The sequence below is a fragment of the Mustelus asterias genome, chromosome 18 (assembly GCF_964213995.1).
Source record: "Mustelus asterias chromosome 18, sMusAst1.hap1.1, whole genome shotgun sequence".
NCBI lineage: Eukaryota > Metazoa > Chordata > Chondrichthyes > Carcharhiniformes > Triakidae > Mustelus > Mustelus asterias.
In genome coordinates this window covers 73,981,026-74,006,315 of record NC_135818.1, presented here as the reverse complement: position 1 = coordinate 74,006,315, position 25,290 = coordinate 73,981,026, and the positions used below count along the sequence as shown (strand labels likewise).

The following is a 25,290-nucleotide window of genomic DNA, read 5'->3' as shown; positions in this document are numbered from 1 at the left end:
TCCTTCAACAAAGGTCAGGTGGTAAGACACAGTACAACTGAATGGAGCATTCCAAGGTCTCAAGAAGAAATGACAAGTTAGCACATCAATGCATTTCAATGTAATTCACGAATCAACATAAAAAGGTCCAACTACTACTTACCACTTTAATGACATATGAGGCACAATTTCCAACTGCTTTCTCAGAATTTTCATCAGCTGAAACAAAAAGTTAAAATATAAATCTAATAGCTCCACATAGTAGTCAAAATGCCACGGGAAAAGTCGTCCAACTGTGGCTAACAGAGAAGAGAAAGATAGTATTGAAGAAAGAGGCTGATAACATTAACAAGACTAGCAAATCTAAAGATTCAAGAATATTTTAGAGTTCAAAGCATAATCAAGAAATTGATAAAGGTATACTATGAAATAGAACAGAGATTTAAAACAGATCATTAAAGGTTCTATAGGTATGTAAAAGGGAAGAGATGAGCAAAACTAAATGCAAGACCCTTAGAGGCAGAGAAATTATAACATGGAATAAGAAAAGGAAACATCTGTCTTCATGGTAGAAGCTTGAAGATCACATGATTGGTGATGAGATCATGTGACTGGCGATGAGCGATCACATCCAAATTAATCCTGTGACAGACTCCGCAATCTAATACTTGAGCGAATGTCTCAGGACATAGGATGGATGACTCAGCAAAATACAGGAAACGAACTGATGGTTTGTAGTTTAAGCTGCTTAAACGCTAGCAATATAGGAAGGGGGAGAAATATCTTGGCCCTTGCCCATCCATACCTAGGTTCACTGGGTATAGATAATTGGGTGTATGGCCTGAAGGAGTGTGTATAAACTCCCATATTCTACAATCAGAGATTCTATATATGTAATGGCATGCTTTTGTAATGCAGCCAAATGCCTCACCCTCATATATAAGATTTTACAAATCCAGGTACCAAAATGCGCCAGGAGTAATTGCTGAAAAAAAAGTTGGATTTTTCTTCCTTTCATGACAAAAATGTGGAGCAGGTGTAATACAAGTATTTTCAGATAATCTGTCCTATCCATGCCTTTACACAAGGTTTGGTGCAATGTACACAATTACACTTGGACACTTCAGCAGGGAAGGTTTGTATTTTTCATTGTCATCAAGACCCCCAATGGCAAGTGTGCACTGGATATGTTAGATGAGGGAGAATTTGGGTGAGCTGTGATGTGTTTTATGTTGGAGAAGCCTGATGACTATCTCAGAATATCTGCACAATTCACTGGAGTCCTTTGGGGTTATACTCTTACGATACTCATCCCTCAGGAAAGGAGAAAGGACCATTTGGGGGAAAAAGATTAGCTCCTTCAACTTAAAATTTTCACCTAATTTAAAACCAAACTGACGATACAATAATACAATTCTACTGTGTCTCTTCTAAAAATGCACATGTAATTCATTGATGCCTAAAGAAACGGTGAAACGTTCCACTAAAACATGAGGAAACGATGATTTGAATCTGAAACCTATTCTCGCCACCCCTACTACATTCTGACTTGCAGAGTTGGCACCCCTTTCATCTTTAACCTGAACTCACTGGGAATTTAAAAAAGGAATCAACATGCAAATTATATAACCTACATACATTGCAAATTAACAAGAGAAAATCAAAACAATTAATGAGTTTATTTGGACTCGGGCTCCCTACATTACATACAAAAAATACTGATGGCAAACCTACAATCTTTGGGCGACAGTGATCATAGGAACTAGACTGTGGCAAGTAAACTGCAAAGAGCAAATACAGATGTGACGCTGATGATCAATTGCTTAGTAAGTTCAATATCATCATGGTAAACCTTCTTCCTTTGCAAGTTTGCTAAACATTTTGGAGCTGGAGCATGCAGAGCAAGATGTATAGGGAAACCTGACCTGCATTTCCTTTTCTATATCTGCAATTTAATGATTTCTATTTGAGTGATCCTGCTAGCTCTCAATCTGGAAGCAATATCGTTTATTTCAGACCTTTCTATTATATAATATATCTATTACATTTTATTTCCAGGTAATGCAAATCAAGCCAAAATTAGAAATTCAGCTACCTTTTGATGTATTATTTACACCCATTACTGGTAGATTCTTTCCTTTCCTAAAGGTACAAACATGGGTTGTGGTTCCAACAGTTCTCTGGTGCCTAATCCAAGTGGTCACGAGTGAACACCCACAGGGCGGTTTAACAGATTTCTTAGTTCTGGGAGTCAATAAATGCCGATCCTGCCTAATCATAAACTGAAGACAAAAGCATTTCCCCACAACTGCACCTCCCACTTCAATCATATATACTTTAATAACGTGTTGATAGGTACACAGTCACAAGCCTCCAAGTTGATTAACTGATACCTGTTTATTTTTCATCTTTATGGAATCAGATTTATTTATTTAATAGTTTAACCTAATCAGGAATCGAATTCAAACCAAACAGACAAGATAATTGAATGCACAACTCCTTTAAAGTTTAAAAATACAATTACAGTAATTCTAAATTGCTGTTAGCTCGGCATAACTAATTATTTCAGTACTGTGGCTAGCTTATATTACATAATTTTAAAAACAGAAGGAATACAAAAACATGAACTGAGGAACTGGCACATCAAACTATTCCTTGATTAATTTCAAAAGATTGCATAATTGTATAACCTACTTAACGGCATAATGTGTTTCTGGGTCCTGGAAAACACACTTAAATGAATTGTACTATTTTTAAATACTCAGTCGGCTAGTTAGTAAAATTAGATGTTGATGTTTATCGTTGTATTATACCATAGACGACAGTTCCCAACATTGACAAGTTCAAAAGGGCCTCAAAGAAAGAAAGCAACTCATCAAGATCGGCATATTTGGTCACCTCATCATCGATACAAGTGTGGAAGGAAATGCAGTTATTTAGCAGAACACAGAGTCGCACCCAAAATTTGCATTATACTTCATCTGGAAGCCTGTCCAAGGAACTCTCCAAAATGCTTTCGACAATCATCATTTCACTGCTTTCTAATTCATTTTTCACCCTTTTTCTAAACAAGGAAAGGTTAATACCAAGCACAAAATCACTGAGAGATCGCATGCTTGCCACAAAATACCACTAGCTCCAAAATCTCTCAGTTGGGACACAATGCACTGAAACAAAGCTGCTCTCCTCCTCTGTTTGGCAACTGCAGCAAGGCCATCTCAAGAATGGATGGCTTTTTACCTTCCCAGAGCTCAGAGGTATATATATACATATATATATACACCTTGCAATGCCATCTGAAGTCTGTTTCAATCAAGATTAAAATTTCAGCTCTCAAGAAATTTCAGAAGATTGGAAATTGACACCCTCTCTCTCAGGGACATGGAAAGTTAAAATTCACATCCTTTTTTAGAATCTCTCCATGGCCTCACCAATTACCATTCTGTAATTACCTCCAGCCCCCAACCTTCCAAGATATCCGCGCTTATCAAATTCTGACCACTTGCGCATCCCTGATTTTAATTGCTCATTTTGGTTGCTGTGCCTGCAGATGCCCAAACCCCAAGCTCTGGAATTCCCTCCCAAAAGATCTGTGCTCTCTACCTCACTTCCCTCCATTAAGATGCTTCCTAAAACCTACCTCTATGACCAAGCTTTTAGTCATCTGATTTAATGGTCCTTTTAGTCTCAAGGTCATCAGGGACTCTTCGCACAACTGAAGATCCCTGTGAATGGCAGAAGTTTCAACTTCCAGCAGATAATTCCCCTGCTCTCCAGGATCCTCAGAATATCTCCAACTCTGAGTTTAGACTTTGGACGGTTCAGCAGTACTCACCTGGATAGTTAATCAGGAAATGTTAGACAGATTAAAACTTAGTCTAATTCCTGGGTAACTACAGAACCGACCTCCCCAAGAACTCAGACTGACCCTCTCGATTACCCCAAGCCCCTCACTAACTCCCAACCCCTGACACCAACCTCCACACCTTGACCCCCAACTACTCTCCGCCCCTTCTCCTGTCATGACACTTATTATTTTCTTTTAGTATACTCCTGTGAAACGCCTTATTGACAGACCAAATGAGAAAGGCTAACACTGGGAAAAAAACTGATACAATCTGGGACATTCCTGGCATAAACTTCAGAAAACTGCTATTCACCAACAGTACAATAAGCTACTTTTAAAACACATAGGATACTACTTTTATCCCATTCATGGAGAAATTCACTTGTACCTGTCACTCCTGAACTACATTCTCCTATCAGAAACTGACTTTACATTTATCAAACTGTGAGCTGTTAAACCTTACGCTTCAGGTGTTAAGACAAAAATCAACCTGACAGTTAGCGCATGCAATCCCACATTAGAATCACTCTAGGTCCATTAGTCTATAATCTGTATTTACCCAGGTACAGGAGGCCAAATCCTCCCTTCCCAATCGGCTTCCCAATTTTCCATTGCTTTTTTGCAGTGTCAGTCAGCACTTCCCCTGGTTTAAGTTCCTCTGCCATCTTCCTCTTGGGTGGAGCTCTTGTTCTGACAGCGGCAACACGTTTGGGAGGCATCTGCAATTTTAAAAATATACCTTGTGAAATAAAGAACACTACCTTTGGACAACTTAAATGTAGAAGAATAATCAATGTAATGTCATTTCTTTACAGCAGAAGTGGAGGTGCTGAGAGTTGCCACAAAAGATCCTTAAACGGTAAGTGTGTCAGCAACACTAAGGAATCCTAAAATAGAGGTTTCTGCATACTTAATTAGAAGTCATTTCTGGGCCAAGAGGTAATTTACTTCCAAGCACATAGGCATCTCAGAACATGTTGTTTTGCTGATTATACCTCCAGCCTGCGAACTGTTACTCTCCATCACTTCCTAATTGAGGAATAAAACAAAACCAAATGCATTTTTAAGATTTTGTAAATGACAGCCTATACTCGATGGAATGTAGCACAAGAAAAATTGGCATTTATACAGTCTCTTTCACAGCCTCGGGACATTCCAAAATGCATCACAGCCAACAAATTACTTCTCCAGTGTGGTGACCGGAAGCAGCATGGCAGCCAATTTGCATGCAGCAAGGTCCCACAAACAGCAACAAAAGAAATGAGTAGATAATCTGTTGCATTTGAGACCCCCATTGTTCTTGCCCCACAGAACTAATTTCTTATCTTGACACCCCACCCCTTCATACAGTCTCTTCCCACCTCCACCCATGACTCTTCCCACACTTATCTCTAGCAGTTTCCAGATCCTAACCACCACCTTTTCATCACGGGGGTCAAATCACTCTGCAATTCCATTCCTCATAAGTACAGCCCGAGGACTCTCTGCTTCTTTCTTGAACTGAGGCTCAACTGGTCTCCATTCACCATCATTACGCTCCTGGTTGAACTTGTTTTCACATTAAACAACTTCATTTACTCCATTCATTTCCTCCAAATAAAAGCTGTTGCTATGGGAACGCATTTGGGTCCTACCAGTACTTGCCTTTTCATGGGATACGGAGGACATTCTGAGCTCCAAACCTCCTCAGGTCTCCTTCCCTACCTCTTTTTCCAGTGTTTTGATGACTATATCAGTGCAGTTTGCTGCTCTCATATTGAACCAAAAATGTTATTTCCATCATTTCCAATTTCCACCCCTCCTCTCATCTTAACATAGTCCATCTTTGATTCCCCCTCCAACCTCAACTTCTCAGTCACTATTTCTGTGGATAAGCTATAAAATCCACTACAAGCTCATTGACTCACATATGCATTCTGAAAATACTCTACTCCAGTCTCCCAGATTCTGCATCACCTTCCATATAAGTGCTTGCAATGTTATCCTTTTCACTCAACCATGATTGATGAATCCCTCAAGCACATTTGTTTCAATGCCCACACTTCTGCTCTCACCCTTCCCCTCCCAGAATCACAAGGGGGTTCATGTTGCCCTGACTTGTCACCCACATTCAACAGGTCATCCTCTGCCATTTCTTCCGCACCAAACGCATACGCTCCTCAGCTTTCAGCATCACAAAAGACTGTTCCCTTCTACAACACCCTGGGCCCATTCCACAATCTATACAACAGCCCTTCCCTTCCCGAGCAAGCATAAAGATGTAACAGCCTTTTATCTCCTCCCTTCCCAAAATCCAGCGTCCAAAACACTGCTTCGATGTGAAACAGCGACTTACTTCTTTCCATTTGAGCATTGTTGAAAGAGACAATTTTGTTGAAGCTTTTCATCATGCACTCATCAGGACAATCACAAGAATACCAGTCAACTGTCAAGCACTGTTTGAAATTTAAACCAAGTAGTTTGACTCTGATTGGCAAGACATTGTCCTGAAGACGAACCAGTGGATGGCTGTCACCTATTTTGTTTAGCTGAAACAGGCGGAACGTAAAACTTCAAACAATGCTTGACAGTTAGCTGTCAGTCACCATAAACTGGTGCATTCTCCATGGCAATGCCTCCTCCAGGGTTCACTTGCCAACCAATCCACACTCACTTCTCATCAAGTAGAAATCTGTTATTTCCACTGACATTGGTATTCTTGCAAGTTGGCCTGATAAGCTGTGACAAAAAAGAATCTCTTTTTTTTCCAGCAATCGTCAAGTTCTGTACTATCAAACAACTATTCTTTCCATTTAGTACACTGTATTTGCTGCTCACAATGCAACTTCCTCCATTCTGGGGACAGCAAACACCCATGGGATGTCCACTTTGTAGAAAACCTCTGTTTAGTCTATAAGCGTGCCACCAAGCTTTCTTTGTCACAAATTCATCACCATCTCTGTCTTCACCCTTCTGCACTGTTCCAATGAGGTGCAGTGAAAGTTCATGGAAGACTATCATCTTTCGATTGTAACCTCTGCTCCCATTTTATCAGACAACAGCTCTTGCTGATGATACTACTAAATCCATTTACACTTACTATAGACCCATCCTTTGATTGCAATTTGCCAGTTATCATCTCCTTTTGCCTCACACCATCATTGCTTTCATCATTTAATCTCCTCTGGTTTTCACTATCACAGACCTTCGCTTTGGTCCTTCTCTCTCCTCCTACTTTTCTCACTTCTATATTTCCTTAAAACCTGTTGTTATACTTCAAACATTTTCCAGTTCTTACAAAGGTCATCAACCCAAGATGCTAACTCTAAACCTTGCTCAACAGATGCAAAGAGCCTTGAGTATTTCCAATGTTTTATCTTGATTTCAGGTTTCCAGCATATTTTGCTTTGCAAAACTTTCACAGTGTATTGGTTCATCAGTGTCAATGTCAAATGCCTTTCTGAAATCTATTGTCCCTTCCCGAACTATCATTTCTCAAAGTCATCCAATAAATTAGTCAAGCATGATAGGTACTGCAAATCAGTGCAATATTCGGTGCTTAGTTCATGTTCCTCAAGTTGATTGCTAATATTATTCTTCATACACTTTTCAACCACTTTCCCAATGGACTCCTATTTATCGACTACAGCTCAGCCTTCAACATCATTATTCCTACAAAACTCATCTCCAAACTCAGTGGCCTGGGGCTCGGTTCCTCCCTCTGTGACTGGATCCTAGGCTTCCTAACCCACAGACCTCAATCAGTAAGGATAGACAACAACACCACCTTCACGATCATCCTCAACACCAGTGCCCCACAAGGCTGTGTCCTCAGCCCCTTACTATACATCTATGACGTGTGGCCAAATTCCCATCCAACTCGATTTTCAATTTTGCTGATGGCACCACCGTAGTGGGTTAGATCTCAAACAATGACGAGACAGAGATCTTTCTCTACACCCTAGCTATGACTGTAACACTACATTCTGCACTCTCTTGTTTCCTTCTCTAGGAATCGTATGCTTTGTCTGTATAGCGCATCAAACAATACTTTTTACTGTATACTAATACATGTGGCAATAATAAATCAAATGCTTACAGGTCTACAATTTTTATGAGTACCGATTAAATTGAAGTCAATTTCATATTTTTTACAATCCTCTGGGATTTGGTCAGAATCCAGTAAATTCAGTAAAAGATGACTTGCAATCATTCGTACCAATTCATTCATCACAACAAATTAAAATAGTCAGAATCAGCTACATTATCTACCTATAGTATCAACAACCTTTCCAATATGTCCTCCCCTATGATTTTGAAGTATTTCAGTCTACATTCACTGGCAAAACTGCACCTCCAATTGCGGCATTTCTTCTATTCCTTCCGTGAACATTTGAAAAAAACCATTACATACCTCACTTCTATTCTTAGATGTCGTTTCCCAATTGTCATATCTCAGTGGGCCACCATGTCTACGCGCCCTTTGATTATTATTGACATACTTAAAGTAGAACACTAAAGCATGGTTTTCTTTTCCTCATGATTTATTTTTCTGGCCTCAATTAGTTCCTTAGAATTCCTCGGCAAATGGTCATCATCTCCCTACACTATTCTTTTCTTGATCATTTAAAACATTTTATGTGCGTTCTGTTCCCAAAATGTCATTCACAAGTTTGTTAGTAAGCCAGACAAGCCTTAGTCTTTTATTCCATCCATCCCCTACCAATTTCAGTTATAAAATCCAAAAGGAATTTATCAAGTGCCCTTTAGAAACTATTCCAACTTTCCTTCGAGTACCTCTTCCCATTTTACCATACCCATACATTATCTTACACCTTTAATAAGTTTTCTTTATAAATTAACTTGTTAATTGGCTTCTTTTTCCCTCTAAATACTTTTGCCTTTAGCTAGAAGGTTGTAGGTTCAGGTCACACTCCAGAGACTTAAACGGATAATGTGGACTTTCTAGGAGGTGCTGTCTTTTGAAGGTGGTGTTAAATCGAGGCCCCGTCTTCCCTCTCAGGTGGATGTACAAGATGCAAGGCACTATTCGAAGAGCAGGGGGGGATTATTTCGATATCCTGGACAACATTTATCCCTCAAAAGAAAACAAAGCAAATGATCTTGTCATTTATTACATTGCTGCTCATCAGAACTTATGCACGAATTGACCACCATGTTTCATACATTGTCAATGATCACAAAGCTATAAGAAATAGGAAAAATCGACCATTAGGCCCATCGAGCCTGCTCGGCCATTCAATATCAGAGCTGATCTGATTGTAGCCTTAATTCCACTTTCCTGCTTGGACCCCATACTCAAATCTGTCTAATCTTAAATATATTCAATAACCCAGCTTCTACTGCTTGCTGGAAAAGACCATTCCAAAGTTCCTACAAGGAGAGAAATTCTCGTCCCTGACATGTTTGCAAGACTCCTTTTTGTAAAAAAAAATGCCCCCTTGATCTAGGAGCCCCATGAGGAAAGAGCCCTCCTCAGTATCTGCCCAGTCAAGCCCCCTCTCTCAACTTAAATAAAATTCTCTATTTCCATTCTTCCCATCAAAGTAAACAACTTCATATTTTCCTGCATTACGTCCCATCTGCCAATTTTTGCCCACTCACTTAAGCTATCTACATTCCTTTGCAGACGCTTTTGTATTTCATCACAATTTGCTTTATCTATCTATGTATCATCAGAGAATTTGGTCATAACAATCTGCCACTTCGTCCAAGTTGTCAAGATAGAGCAGCAATAGTTGATGCCCTGGCACTAATTGCTGCAACTCTCCGCTAGTGACTCACTAACTGAAAATTATCCATTTATCCCAATTCTCCGTTTCCCATTAGTTAGCCAATAATCCTCTATTGCTAATAAATCACCTCTACAACCTCGAGCCCTTATGTTCTGCAGTAACCCTTTACCTGACACCTTACTGAATATAAATTTAAGAATCGAAATGCACTACATCTACTGGTTCCCCTGTATCCACCCTGCTCGCTATGTCCTCAAAGAACTCTAAAATAAATTTGTCAAACAATGCGACACTTCAAAAAATGATTCCTTTGGACACCGGTCCTGAAGAACACAATATAAAGACAAGTTTATTCCTGGTTTTTATATCTAACCTGAATATCTGTACACTATGTTTACAAAATATTCCCTTACACCTACTGCGTGTTGCTCCTCAGGTGTTAGTGAGGACTCAATGGCAGCGCTCTCACCTCAGGGTCAGGATGTTCGAGGTTCAAGTCTTATTTCAGAAATTTGGGCAAAACAATACGAGACTGCCTCACCGGTGCAGTGTCAGAAGTGGTGTTTTTTTTGATGAGGCATTAAACTTCGCCCCATCTCCCCTCTCAGGTGGATGAAAAAGATTTTATGACACCATCCTGAAAAGCAAGGAAGATATCCCCAGATTCCGGGCACTAACCTGTTTTGAACTCATTTACCCGATTTTGAGCCCTGTCCGTTATTACCGAACCAACAAAAAGAAATTAAAAATATCTGGTCTTTATTATGTGGTTCTTTGTGAGGCCTCGATGTATGCAAATTCACTATTGCGTTTCATATAGCACAACAGTGACTACACTTCATAATCATATCAAAGTGCATGACAGCCAGAAATTGTATGAAGTGCCATATAAATACAAGTCCTTTTGCTTTTTTTTCCCACCACCTTCATCTTCTGACTTTGGAAATGTATTTCCTCAGCAGTTTACTCCTTCATTCTAAATTGATGCATATTGAAAACATGCTTTGATACTGTAGTGAATTCAGCTTCAATGACTGACTGTTATGATGACCTTGACTGCTGATCAAGTGCATTATTGCAGTGATGTAGCTGGATTCATGACCTCACGTACTAACGCAGAGTGGGGTTTAAAACCTGCAGAGCAGGTGTGAATATATTTTCAGACTTTTCTTTGCAACTGAATTTAAAGACAAATTAGTGAAAAAGTGAGCATAAAGCCATTAGATTACCATGAAGACTAACTGGTTCACTAATGTCCTATGTGGAAAAAGATCTGCTGTCTTTATGCAGTCTGGTCTGAGATGCCATTCTCTCACTAAAATGGCTAACTCTAAAATGGCATCGCAAGCCACTTAGTTGTGTCAAACCACTACCATTGGAGGACTAGATTGACTAGTGATTCAAGCAGGTGGCCTCTACCACCTGCTCAGGCATTGGCAATGAATGCTGATTCAGACATCAATGCAAGATACCCCAAAAAATTTGAATTCTAAGCATTTTCTGTGAAGATGCTTTCTGAACAATAAGCTTTGACCGTGTTACAAAAGGATAACGCTTAAAGAGTTACACATCAGCAAAATGTTATGTTTCTCTCAATTCATAGTTCTTAGCAGCTCACCTCATAACAATCCTGGTCTACGATACTTCTCTTTTAGTACCACGGGACATAGAGTCCAGCAACCATAACATTGGCATTTACAGGAGATACGAGCAACAGAAAAACTACATACAAAAAGAGAGTTAAGAGAAGATCTGAATGATTATAAGGTCACTTAACTTCCACTGTCATAGTTCATGAAGTTACACAAACACAATTGCTTTGTCAGCCTCGTAATATATTGTAACACAATAAAAGATAACGCATCATAAACCAAAATAGTTAAATGCCAATAATTTCTAAAGTCATCACAAGTCCTAGGAATGCAGTAGTGCCTTGTTCAATAAAATATAGCTGGTTTGCATTTGACAGAACAACTTACTCAGTGCAAGACTTCGAATTTAATGCCACTTGAAGTGACATCACAACAATCATGACATGATGGTCTTTATGATGTGATGCTCTTTTGTCCCCCCAATCACAAATTGCTCACCAAATTAGGACACAAAAGCAACATTATAGCAGTATTTGAACAATCATCTACAGACAAACATCAGAGAAAATAGATTAAGCAAAGAATACTATCTAAGGTTTCAGGTGGATTTATTTTTAAAACAAACATTGAATGATTCCCCAAGTTAGAAGACAAAAAGCACAACTGTTTCCCATAACGGTGGAGAATCTACTCTTCCCATGACATAACAAGTTGATGAGTCCAAACTATTAACAAGCACTGCTGATTGCATTGTTCCCGATCACTAAAGCCTCAGTCTTTTTCAGGAGCATTCACTGTTATTCCTGCCAGTTGGATCAATTGATATTGCAACAGCTGACCAGCTCTCCCGTGATTCCAGCTGCTGAACCTGCCACAGAAACAGCACATATCGCTATTAAACCCATCGTGCTAGCTCTTTCCCCTTAGCCCCGCAACTTCTCATTTTTCAAATAGATACCCAATTCCCTTCTGAAAGCTACTATTGAATCAGCTTCCACTGCTCTTCCAGCTGGAGTCTTCCTGTTTAAAACAAGCTGCCCATAGATTTTACAAGCTTCCTGCCATTGGAAATAGCTTTTCTCATGTACCCTACTCTTCATATTTCCGATCCCCTCGAGTAAATTACCCCTTAACGTTCTCTGCTCCAAGAACAGATTTCTCCCACTTCTTAGGAACAGGAGTTCAAAGCCTAGATATTGCTCTTCAAAGAAAGTGCATATGGAACTTATTTTATTAAATGGATGGTAAAGACTATGTAAATATTTTGAAGGGAAGAATAATGCTTTTGCTAATACACATTAGTGGAGGTGTAAACCTAGATTCTTTTCAACATCCCATGTTCCTTCCTAACTGCTTGTTGCACTTGCATACTAACAGTGATCCTTGTACAAGCATACCCAAGTCTCTCAAAAAAAATTTAAATGTTTCATCGGTTTTAAAGTATATTCTGCTCTTCTATTCTTACAACCAAAGTGATTATCACAGTAACACAGCCCTCCATCTGCCACCTTGTTGCCCTCTCACTTATCCTGTCTATGTCTTTGCAACCTGTGTCCACCTCACGGATTACAGTCACACCAACTTTGTATCATCAACAAAAATGGACCCATTACTCCGTTGCTTCAATTGAGATATAATCCAGATTATAAATGGGCAAAGCCCCAGTACTGATCCTGAGGGCTCTCCACTAGTTACAACATGCCAACTTGAAAATGCCCCATTTATCCCTACTCTCTGCTTCTTGTCCATAACCAACCTTCATCCATGCAAATACACTACCCCAAATCAGTGAACACTTATCATGTGTATTTTATGTTTTGTGTAGCACCTTACCAAATCCATTTTGGAAATCTAAGTAAACAATATTTGCTGGTTACCCTTTGTCTATACTTCTAGTTACATCAAAGAACAAAGAAAATTACAGCAGAGGAACAGGCCCTTCGGCCCTCCAAGCCTGCACCGACCATGCTGCCCGACGTAACCAAAACCCCCTACCCTTCCACGGACCATATCCCTCTATTCCCATCCTATTCATGTACTTGTCAAGACACCCCTTAAAAGTCACTACTGTATCCGCTTCCACTGCCTCCCCCGGCAACGAGTTCCAGGCACCCACTACTCTGTGTAAAAAATTTGCCTCATACATCTCCTTTAAACCTTGCCCCTCGCACCTTAAACCTCGCACCTTACATCCTCGAAAAAACCTCTCAAACACAACTTCCCTTTCGTAAAACCACATTCATTTTGACTGATTATACTATAATTTTCTAATTGTGCTGTTGAGATTTCCTTAATAATAGATTTCAGCATTTCCTGATGACTGATGCCTGGGTGACAGGCCTGCAGTTTACCGTTTTCTCTCCTTCATTTCTTGAATAGAGCCATTATATTTGCTAACCTCCAAACCACTGGGACAATTGTAGAACTCTCAGCATTTTGGAAAATCAACACCTTCGCTACTAACTCTTTTAGAACCCTAGGATGTAGGGCATCAGATCCCAGGGTTTTGTCGGCTTTTAAACCCTCCAGTTTCTCCATATATTGTCTCTGCAAATTACTGTGGATGCCTTTTGTTGACATGGTACAGTGCTGTTCACTGATACTTGTGCTTGCTTTACTGTCAATTCAATAACTTCTCATTTGTATGTTATTGTTTTGAATATTTACATGAATTGTATTGTGTAATTTCTGTTGCTGTGGCATTAGCCTCTTGGCCAGCTTGTTATTGTAAATGACAGCTGGTTCTCAATTGACTTACCTGACTAAATAAATAATTAAATAAGTTGCTTTAACTTCCTCATTCCCATTAGCCCCATGGTTACCCTTTATATCTGCAATGTCATTTGCATTGTCTACTCTGAAGTCTGACAAAAAATTTGATTAAATACCATAAGAAATAGGAGCAAAATTAGGCCACTCGGCCCATCGAGTCTGCTTCACCATTCAATCATGGCTGATATTTTTCTCATCCCCATTCTCCTGCCTTTTCCCCCATAACCCCTGATCCCCTTATTAATCAAGAACCTATCTATCTCTGTCTTAAAGACACTCAATGACCTGGCCTCCACAGCCTTCTGCAGTAAAATGTTCCACAGATTCACCACTCTCTGGCTGAAGAAATTCCTCCTCATCTCTGTTTTAAAGGATCGTCCCTTTAGCCTGAGGTTGTGCCCTCTGGTTCTGGTTTTTTCTACTAGTGGAAACATCCTCTCCACGTCCACTCTATCCAGGCCTCGCAGTATCCTCTAAGTTTCAATAAGATCCCTCCTTCATCCTTCTAAACTCCAACGAATACAGACCCAGAGTCCTCAGCCATTCCTCATACGACACGCTCTTCATTCCAGGAATCATTCTTGTGAACCTCCTCTGGACCCTTTCCAAGGCCAGCACATCCTTCCTTCCTTAGGTATGGGGCCCAAAACTGCTCACAATACTCCAAATGGGGTCTGACCAAAGCCTTATACAGCCTCAGAAGTATATCCTTGCTCTTGTATTCCAGCCCTCTCGTCATGAATGCTAACACTGCATTTGCCTTCCTAACTGCCGACTGAACCTGTACGTTAACTCAAGAGAATCTTACGGTTAACGTGTAGGTTCAGTTGGCACGTTAAAGTCGCTGCCATTTCCTCATTTTCATGGTAATTTCTCCCATCTCTGTTTACTATAGCTTCTCTCCTCTTTTTCATATACCTATAACAGCTCTTGCTATATATTTATTCCTGGCCTGTTTATTCTCATATGTATTCCCTTATGAACTGTTATGGTGTCCTTTGCTGGTTTCTAAAACACTCCCAAGTCTCAGGTTTTTGTTACTCTTCTTCACAACATTATACGTTTATTCTTTTAATATAATTCTATCCTTAGTTTCTCGACGGATGAGTCTTTCTCAGTTTTATTTTATACGGAACATACTTTTTGAATTTTAAATTTTTTTATGGACTCAAGTACATCAAACTGAAAACCCAATATGGAATTCAACTTTATTATAATCACTTTATTCCCAGAGAATCTTTTACAATGTAATTACGAATTAACACTGCCTCAAAGGGCAGCACAGTGGCACAGTGGTTAGCACTGCTGCCTCACAGTGCCAAGGAACCGGGTTCAATTCCAGCCTCCTGTCATTGTCTGTGTGGAGTTTGCACATTCTCCCCGTGTCTGCGTGGGTTTCTTCCAGGTGCTCCGGTTTCCTCCCACAGTCCAAAGATGTGCGGGCTAGGTGGATTGGCCATACTCAATTGACCATAGTGAGAGAGGGATTAGTAGGGTGAATGTGGGGAGTTATGGGAATAGGACCTGGGTGGGATTATGGTCAGTACAGACATCAATGGGCCGAATGGCCTCCTTCTGTACTGTAGGGATTCTATGATCATTATATTTAAAATAGCTTTATTGGGTAAAGTGGTGGGGCAAATTGAGAAAGTGAGAATAAGGAATAACTGTTCACAGCTTTACAAATAATGGCATATAGTACAAAATCAAGAAAGTTATAATGAGCCTTTATAAAGCACCAGCTTATCATCAATTTGCGTTTGTGTCCAAGTCTGAGCACTACACTTTCAGGAAGGGCGTAAAGGTTTTAGAGAGAGGACAAAGGATATACAAGAATGGTTCCAGAACTGGGGGTCAGTTGCAAGGCTAGGTTAGAGAAGCTAAGGTTGTTCTTCCTAGAACAGAGAAAGTTGCGAGGAGATCAGATAGACATGTTCAAAATCATGAAAAGTCGAGTCACAGTTGATGGAGAGGAATTGTTCCCACTGGCAGAAGAGTCAAGAAACAGAGGACACTGATTTAAGGTGACTGGCAAAAGAAGCCAAGACATGAGATGAGGATCTGGAGTGTACTGCTGGAGAGTGATGGAGGGAGATTCAGTCAAGACTTTTGAAACGGATAAACACCTAAAGAGAATAATTGCACAGGAAAAGGAATGCGTGTGGGACCAGCTAAATTGCTCTCGTAGAGAACCATGCTGTAACCATTTGATTTAGGAGTATAAGCACAAACTTTTCACAGACTGGAAACCTCACCACACAAGAAATGCAGCAGTCCTACAGGCACTTGGAGTCAACAGTACAGCATAAAACCTGCAATGTGAAGAAAATGCTGGGTCGAACGAGCACCGGAATCACAGCAACTCAGACACATCACCGTCACATGCGGTTTCTCCAGCACTGTCAAACTATCTGTAGCCCAAGCACGCAAGCTCCCGCGTAGCCGAGTCAAGCTGGGGGTGGGAAGCTCATCAAGCAAAGGAAAGGCAGTGCTTGCTGGAAAAAGCATTTTGAAGAATTCCTCAACCAAGAGTGTCTTCAACTTGAATGTCCTCAACTCCATTCCTCAATGCACCATCTGCTTAGCTGCAGTACCACCCCAGCCAGAGTCAAAATTGTAGAAGTATTTGACAACTGAAAAACAACAAGGCCTCTGGAGCAGATGGAATCTCTGCCAAAATCCTGAAACACAGCAGAGGTGCATGCCTCCTATGACTGCGCAGCCTTACATCCCTCACCTGAGAAGAGGAGTGCACGCCAGGAGATTTCAGGGACGCAGTGATTGTGACTATATTTAAGAAGGGGGATAAGTCCAATTGTAACCACAGAGGAATCTCCCTGCTGTCTGCCATAGAAAAGTTCATTACAAGGATCCTCCTTAGTCACCTCCTTCCAGGGCTAGAGTGTGATTTTGACCTATCGCGAGACACTAAAGGCAGGATAATCACTATGCAGACAATCCACTGCCTGAACAGAACAGCACCAAAGGCTGCACATGGCCTTTTTGACCTCAGGAACGTCTTTGACTCTGTCAATCATGAAAGCTTATGGAGTATCCTCTCAAAAATGGCTGTCCTCAGAAATTTGTCACTGTCCTCTGCATACACCACGACACGCAAGCTGTGATCCTCACCAACAAAACCACTGCGGACCCTAGCTCAGTGAAAACTAAAGTCAAGCAAGGCTATGTTATCACAAAAACCTTTTCTCCATCTTCCGCCCTGCAATAGTGCACCTCACCTCCAGGGAACTGTCCACAGGCTTGGATGAGCAAATTGCTTATCAGTGATAAAAAGTGTGTGCTGGAAAAACTAAGCAGGTCTGGCAGCATTGTTCAGATCTTCAGCATTCACAGCATTTTGCTTTTATGCTCAGTGATATTTACTCTTGCGATACCAGGTTTTTAAGCAGTACGATGGATTTACCGTCACCATGTAAATCATAGAATCCCTACAGTCCAGAAAGAGGCCATTCAGCCCATCGACTCTGCACTGACCACAATCTCACCCAGGTCCTTTTCCTGTAACCCCATGTATTTACCCTGCCAATCCCCCTGACACGAGGGTCAATTTAGCATGGCCAATTGACCGAACCAGCACATCTTTGGACTGTGGGAGGAAACCGGAGCACCTGGTAATGGCTTCAGGGATGGCAGTTCAGGCAGTATGCTGCATCTCCTGTGGGATGTATGTGGTGAGGAAATCCAGTAGTGTTTCAGGAGATTTTAGTTGTAAGAAGTGCATTAGATTGCAGCTTCTGGAGGAGCGTGTAAAGGAGCTGGAGGGGGAGGTAGAGGAACTCCGCATAATTCGGGAGGCGGAGGTGGAAGTTGATAGGAGTTATAGAGAAATAGTAACTCCTAGAAATGAGGCTTGGGTCAATGCCAGGAGGAGGGGTAAGAAGCAATCGGGAAGACAATCCCCTGGGGCGGTTCCCCTCCATAATAGGTTTTCGGTGCTGGAGGCTACAGTTGAGGAGGAATCAACTGAGCATAGAGAGCAGATCTCTGGGGGTGAGCCGAGTGAGAAAGCTCAGGTGGTTAGGGGCTGTAAAAGACTGGGCCTTGTGATTGGGGACTCCACAATTAAGGGGACAGATAGGAGGGTCGGAACTAAAGGTAGGGACTCAGGGTTGGTGTGTTGCCTACCAGGGGCTGGGGTCCGGGATGTGTCTGACAGGGTATTCAGGACTCTTAGGGGGGAGGGAGATAAACCACAAGTTATTGTACATGTGGGGACACACGACATAGGGAGGATAGGGGAAGGGGATATTAGGCAGGGATTTATGGAGTTGGGGTGGAAACTAAAGGCCAAGACTGACAGAGTGGTTATCTCTGGACTCTTGCCTGTACCACGGGATAGTTTAGAGAGGAATAGGGAGAGGGAAGGTTTGAATTCATGGCTGAGGGGATGGTGCAGGAGGGAGGGGTTCAGGTACTTAAGCAATTGGGGCTCGTACTGGGGAAGGTGTGACCTCTATGAGAAGGATGGTCTACACCTTAATCAGAAGGGGACCAATATCCTGGGGGGTAAATTTGCTAAGGCCATGCAGGGAGGTTTAAACTGATTCGGGGGGGGGGGGAGGGATCCTGAGTAGTGGGGCTGAAAGTGAGGGATGCATGGATGGGGACTGCAATGCACGGCATTGCAGAGGTGGGGTGGAGCAGGGTTTGAAATGTGTATACTTCAATGCCAGGAGTATTCGCAATAAAGTGGGTGAACTTGCAGCGTGGATCAGTACCTGGGACTTCGATGTTGTGGCTATTTCAGAGACATGGATAGAGCAGGGGCAGGAATGGATGCTGCAGGTCCCGGGGTTCAAATGTTTTAGTCGAAGTAGGGAAGGAGGTAGAAGAGGGGGAGGGGTAGCATTATTGGTCAGAGATTGTATCACAGTGTCAGAGAGGAGGTTTGATGAGGACTTATCTGTTGAGGTAGTATGGGCGGAGATTAGAAATAGGAGAGGAGAGGTCACCCTGTTGGGAGTCTTTTATAGACCTCCTAAAAGTTCTAGAGAGGTTGAGGAAAGGATTGCGGAGTCAATCCTGCTTAGGAGTGAAAGTAATAGGGCAATTGTTATGGGGGATTTTAACTTGACTAATATTGACTGGAATTGTTATAGCTCTAGCTCGTTAGAGGGGTCAGTTTTTGTTCAAAGCGTGCAGGAAGGTTTTTTGACTCAGTATGTAGACAGGCCAACTAGAGGTGAGGCTATATTGGATCTGGTGCTGGGAAATGAGCCAGACCAGGTGCTAGACTTGGAAGTTGGTGTGCATTTTGGTGATAGTGACCACAATTCGGTTACGTTCACCTTAGTGATGGAAAGGGATAGGCATGAACCTCGGGCCAGTGGTTTTAGCTGGGGGAAGGGTAATTATGAGGCTATTAGGAGAGAATTAGGAAACATAGGTTGGACTATGAGATTACAGGGACTGGGAACGTCCGACATGTGGAGTTTTTTCAAGGAGCAGCTACTGCGAGTCTGTGATAGGTATGTCCCTGTCAGGCAAGGAGGAATTGGTAGGGCTAGGGAACCGTGGTGCACCAAAAAAGTTTCTTTGTTGGTTAAAAAGAAAAAGGAGGCTTATGTTCGGATGAGACGTGAGCACTCGGGTAGTGCACTAGAAAGCTTTAGATTGGCTAAGAGGGAGTTGAAGAGCGAGCTTAGAAGGGCTAAAAGGGGACATGAGAAGACTTTGGCGGATAGGGTTAAAGAGAATCCTAAGGCGTTCTATAGGTATGTCAAGAACAGAAGGTTGGTTAGGGCAAGTTTAGGGCCAGTTATAGATGGCAGAGGGAAGTTATGTGTGGAACCGGAGGAGATTGGTGAAGCATTGAACCAATATTTCTCTTCGGTGTTCACGCAAGGGGACATGAATATAGCTGAGGAGGACACTGGGTTGCAGGGGAGTAGAATAGACAGTATTACAGTTGATAAGGAGGATGTGCAGGATATTCTGGAGGGTCTGAAAATAGATAAATCCCCTGGTCCGGATGGGATTTATCCAAGGATTCTCTGGGAGGCAAGAGAAGTGATTGCAGAGCCTCTGGCTCTGATCTTCAGGTCGTCGTTGGCCTCTGGTATAGTACCAGAAGATTGGAGGTTAGCGAATGTTGTCCCATTGTTTAAGAAGGGGAACAGAGACTTCCCCGGGAATTATAGACCGGTGAGTCTCACTTCTGTTGTCGGCAAGATGTTGGAAAAAATTATAAGGGATAGGATTTATAGTTATTTGGAGAGTAATGAATTGATAGGTGATAGTCAGCATGGTTTTGTGGCAGGTAGGTCGTGCCTTACTAACCTTATTGAGTTTTTTGAGAAAGTGACCAAGGAGGTGGATGGGGGCAAGGCAGTGGACGTGGTATATATGGATTTTAGTAAGGCGTTTGATAAGGTTCACCATGGTAGGCTTCTGCAGAAAATGCAGATGTATGGGATTGGGGGTGATCTAGGAAATTGGATCAGGAATTGGCTAGCGGATAGGAAACAGAGGGTGGTGGTTGATAGTAAATATTCATCATGGAGTGCGGTTACAAGTGGTGTACCTCAGGGATCTGTTTTGGGGCCACTGCTGTTTGTAATATTTATTAATGATCTGGATGAGGGTATAGTTGGGTGGATTAGCAAATTTGCTGATGACACCAAAGTCGGTGGTGTGGTAGACAGTGAGGAAGGGTGTCGTAGTTTGCAGGAAGACTTAGACAGGTTGCAAAGTTGGGCCGAGAGGTGGCGGATGGAGTTTAATGCGGAGAAGTGTGAGGTAATTCACTTTGGTAGGAATAACAGATGTGTTGAGTATAGGGCTAACGGGAGGACTTTGAATAGTGTGGAGGAGCAGAGGGATCTAGGTGTATGTGTGCATAGATCCCTGAAAGTTGGGAATCAAGTAGATAAGGTTGTTAAGAAGGCATATGGTGTCTTGGCGTTTATTGGTAGGGGGATTGAATTTAGGAGTCGTAGCGTTATGTTGCAACTGTACACAACTCTGGTGCGGCCGCACTTGGAGTACTGTGTGCAGTTCTGGTCCCCACATTACAGGAAGGATGTGGAGGCTTTGGAGAGGGTGCAGAGGAGGTTTACCAGGATGTTGCCTGGTATGGAGGGGAGATCCTATGAGGAGAGGCTGAGGGATTTGGGATTGTTTTCGCTGGAAAGGCGGCGGCTAAGAGGGGATCTTATTGAAACATATAAGATGATTAGAGGTTTAGATAGGGTGGATAGTGATAGCCTTTTTCCTCTGATGGAGAAATCCAGCACGAGGGGGCATGGCTTTAAATTGAGGGGGGGGTAGTTATAGAACCGATGTCAGGGGTAGGTTCTTTACCCAGAGGGTGGTGAGGGATTGGAATGCCCTGCCAGCATCAGTAGTAAATGCGCCTAGTTTGGGGGCGTTTAAGAGATCCGTAGATAGGTTCATGGACGAAAAGAAATTGGTTTAGGTTGGAGGGTCACAGTTTTTTTTTTTAACTGGTCGGTGCAACATCGTGGGCCGAAGGGCCTGTTCTGCGCTGTAATGTTCTATGTTCTATGTTCTAACACAAGCAGACACGGGGAGAATGTGCAAACTCTGCACAGACAGTGACCCAAGACGGGAATCGAACCCAGGTCCCTGGCACTGTGAGACAGCAGTGCTAACCACCATGCCACCCTCATGGGCAAAACATTACTACAAATGTACTCTATGTGCATTGGGAACTGCACTGCCAGTAACGGCACCAAAAAAGAGCTGCAACAGAATAACAAGTTTCTCAACATGTGCTCATTTTAAAATCATTCAGCTAAAACTATAATCTATTAGGTGACCTGAGAAGACCCTTTGACTTAAACCACTGTAAACTGAACACACATAAAACCAGCAAATGTTGGAAACACTCAGCGGCTCAGGCAGCATCAGTGGACAGAGAAAGCAGCAGTTGGCTTTTCAGAAACCTGAACTGATGATAGGCCCTCAACCTGAAGCATTATTTCTGTTTCTCTCACCACAACAGATGCCAAACCTACTTATTTCTAGAATTTGCTGCCATTATTTCAGACCCCGCATTCACAGTATTTTGCCTGTGATGGATACAACCAGAGTGGCTTTCTCCACCAGTGGTTCTCAAATTGTTTGGTTGAGGAATCATTTTCAATTAGTCAAAATGGACCCTCACTTCCTCATCTAAATTTGTCATAGTATATTCTCCTTCCGCATTTATGTTTCAGAGTGTAAAGTTTATTAGTGTCCTGATAAAGGGACTTGCTTGAAAGTTCGTCAGCGATGTCTAACAGAGTGAAGGTTGACGAGATTGGTAATGATAAAAACTTTTATCTTACCTTCATCTGAAAGGTAACCCTACAGGTTTGGCAACGTGTTTATACATACTTCACCGTGTATCAACTCCCTGAGATGTTCCTGTTGGGAACAATGACACCAGGCTGGTTGTAACCCACCCCCATCACCCACTTATTTGCTAATTACGTTGCCCTGAATCCCAACACTGCAAATCCATTCCGAGTGACTCCTGAGGCTCCTCGTGGGATTCTCAAGAGAGGCCACTAACCCAATCACATCCACTTCCAGAATTGCCCCAGTCCCAGCACAGCAATCCATTGTGAAGCAAAATAGTGGCCGACACAGCATGTATCCAAACCACTCCATCACAGCAAAGGGACTGTTCAATTTATTCCAGGAATCCCCAGAAAGTCTCAACAGACCACCTAGGTGCGCGACTGGAGACTCATCTTGCCTAGTCCTGGTATGATCAGAAACTTTCCACACACAAATGAAATTATTACAACAGTTTCACTGTCACTTTTTCAGATACCAAATTTTGATATCCAGATTTGAAACAAATGTATATCAGCGTGATGGAATTAGCAATAACCATCAAACCCCTTCAGTTGATGTTAAAACATTGTTGCCATTTGAGCGGATGATATAATGGCTGCCTTGCTTTCCCAGACCCAGTAAAACCTCCTCAGGACAATGAGCGAGTTAGGAATTTTCTCGCCACCCACTTGAAGACAGAAAGAGCCTGGGAGTGATTTCTGTAGTCGCAGCAAAGAAGCAGGGACAGGTTAAACCAGCCACACACACACAGACAATGCTGTCCCCCTCCTCATCCAACCCCCTTCCCTAGTGTGGGTGAGGGGGGAATCAAAAGAAAAACAAAGAACAGTACAGCACAGGAACAGGCCCTTCGGCCCTCCAAGCCTGCGCCGATCGTGTTTACCGATCTAACCAACCGCTTGTATTCCTCTATTCCCCATTTGTTCATATGCCTATCAAGATAAGTCTTAAATGTGACTAACGTAACTGCCTCAACCACCTCACTTGGCAGTGCATTTCAGGCCCCCACTGCCCTTTGTGTAAAAAAACTTCCCCCACTCATCTCCACTGTACCTTTCCCCCCTTATCTTGAACTTGTGCCCCTCAATACCCCCATATTACAAAGAACAGTACAGCACAGGAAACAGGCCCTTCGGCCCTCCAAGCCTGTGCCGCTCCTTGGTCCAACTAGACCAATCGTTTGCATCCCTCCATTCCCAGGCTGCTCATGTGACTATCCAGGTAAGTCTTAAACGATGTCAGCGTGCCTGCCTCCACCACCCTACTTGGCAGCGCATTCCAGGCCCCCACCACCCTCTGTGTAAGAAAACATCCCTCTAATATCTGAGTTATACTTCACCCCTCTCACCTTGAGCCCGTGACCCCTCGTGATCGTCACTTCTGATCTGGGAAAAACCTCCCCACCGTTCACCCTATCTATCCCCTTCATAATCTTGTACACCTCTATTAGATCTCCCCTCATTCTCCGTCTTTCCAGGGAGAACAACCCCAGTTTACCCAATCTCTCTTCATAGCCAAGACCCTCCATACCAGGCAACATCCTGGTAAACCTTCTCTGCACTCTATCTAACGCCTCCACGTCCTTCTGGTAGTGCGGCGACCAGAACTGGACGCAGTACTCCAAATGTGGCCTAACCAGCGTTCTATACAGCTGCATCATCAGACTCCAGCTTTTATACTCTATACCCCATCCTATAAAGGCAAGCATACCATGTGCCTTCTTCACCACCTTCTCCACCTGTGTTGCCACCTTCAAGGATTTGTGGACTTGCACACCTAGGTCCCTTTATGTTTCTATACACCTGATGGCTCTGCCATTTATTGTATAACTCCTCCCTACATTATTTCTTCCAAAATGCATCACTTCGCATTTATCCGGATTAAATTCCATCTGCTACCTCTCCGCCCAATTTTCCAGCCTATCTATATCCTGCTGTATTGCCCGACAATGGGGACAGAGAAACAGGGTGTTCTCTGTCCCCCCCCCCACCACTGGAGGGAGGAAAATATCCTGTCCCCCCCACGCACGGGGGGGGGGGGGGGGGGTGAAAATAGCCTGTCCCGGACAGGGTGAGTCCTCCCCCCCGCCTGTGGGGACAGGGTGCTTCGCTCTACTCCCCTGCCTTATGTGTGTGGGGGACAGGCTATATTCCCCCCCATCCCCCACAGTGCGTGTGGGGGTCAGGCTATTTCCCCCCCAGTGCGTGTGGGAGACATGGTGCCTTACCCTCCCTCCAGTGTGTGGGGTATCCCCCCCCCCCCCTCCCCCTCCCTTCCAAAGTGTGAGGGACAGGCTCCCCCTCTCATGATGGGGACAGGGATGGAGAGGGCCGGATCCCGGCTGCGGTCTCAACTTTCCCCGGCCGCTCTCCGTTCTCTGGTTCCGCGGTAACTGTCCCGCCCGAGCGCAGGGTTTGAGCCGGGGGTGAGGGGGCGGCGGCGGGGCTCTGTCCCCGGGCTGACACTCACCCTGGCGGCTTCTGATCAAGATGCCGATCTCTCTCTCTCTCTCTCTCTGAAATTGGCGCACAAACTGCCAGCGCCACCTCCCAACAACCGCTCCTCTGATTGGACACACTCAGTCAAACCGCCTCCCATTGGCCGGCCCCGCCACCCCGCCCACCCGCTCACCCTCCAGCCAATCGGTGGCCGGTGGGCGGGGACTCCGCCTGTCAATCAAACCCTGCCCTGCTGTCATAAGAACATAAGAAATAGGAGCAGGAGTAGGCCATCCAGCCCCTCAAGCCTGCTCCGCCATTCAATAAGATCATGGCTGATCTGATAGTGGGTTCAGTTCCACTTACCCGCCCGTTCCCCATAACCCTTAATTCCCTTAATGGTTAAAAATCTATCTATCTGTGACTTAAACACATTTAACGAGGTAGCCTCTACTGCTTCATTGGGCAGAGAATTCCAAAGATTCACTACCCTCTGGGAGAAGAAGTTCCTCCTCAACTCCTCAACTAAATTGAGTGCCCTGTATTTTGAGGCTATGCCCCCTAGTTCTTGTTTCCATTGTAAGTGGAAATAATCTCAC

At 43.1% G+C, this 25,290-nt stretch overlaps 1 protein-coding gene across 14 annotated transcripts in view; it reads right to left on the bottom strand.

The window, feature by feature from the left end:
- LOC144507274 (serine/threonine-protein kinase VRK1-like) overlaps positions 1-24,823 on the bottom strand; it is a 65,495-nt gene extending 40,672 nt beyond the window's left edge. For 3 of the 14 annotated variants that reach the window (XR_013500059.1, XM_078234297.1, XM_078234304.1), the window contains exons 1-3: positions 24,723-24,823; positions 4,386-4,545; positions 143-198 (exon numbers count right to left, since the gene is read on the bottom strand). Coding sequence is in view for 8 of the 14 variants with exons in the window: in XM_078234297.1 (XP_078090423.1) it covers positions 143-198; positions 4,386-4,545 (216 nt within the window). In the remaining 6 variants the exon portion in view is untranslated. Of the gene's footprint in view, positions 1-142; positions 199-4,385; positions 4,546-4,639; positions 4,856-8,706; positions 8,904-11,179; positions 11,284-24,722 lie in introns of all 14 variants that reach the window. The other 11 variants (XR_013500064.1, XR_013500061.1, XR_013500062.1 and 8 more) reach the window with 11 other exon arrangements.
- Between the last annotated feature and the right edge of the window lie 467 nt (positions 24,824-25,290).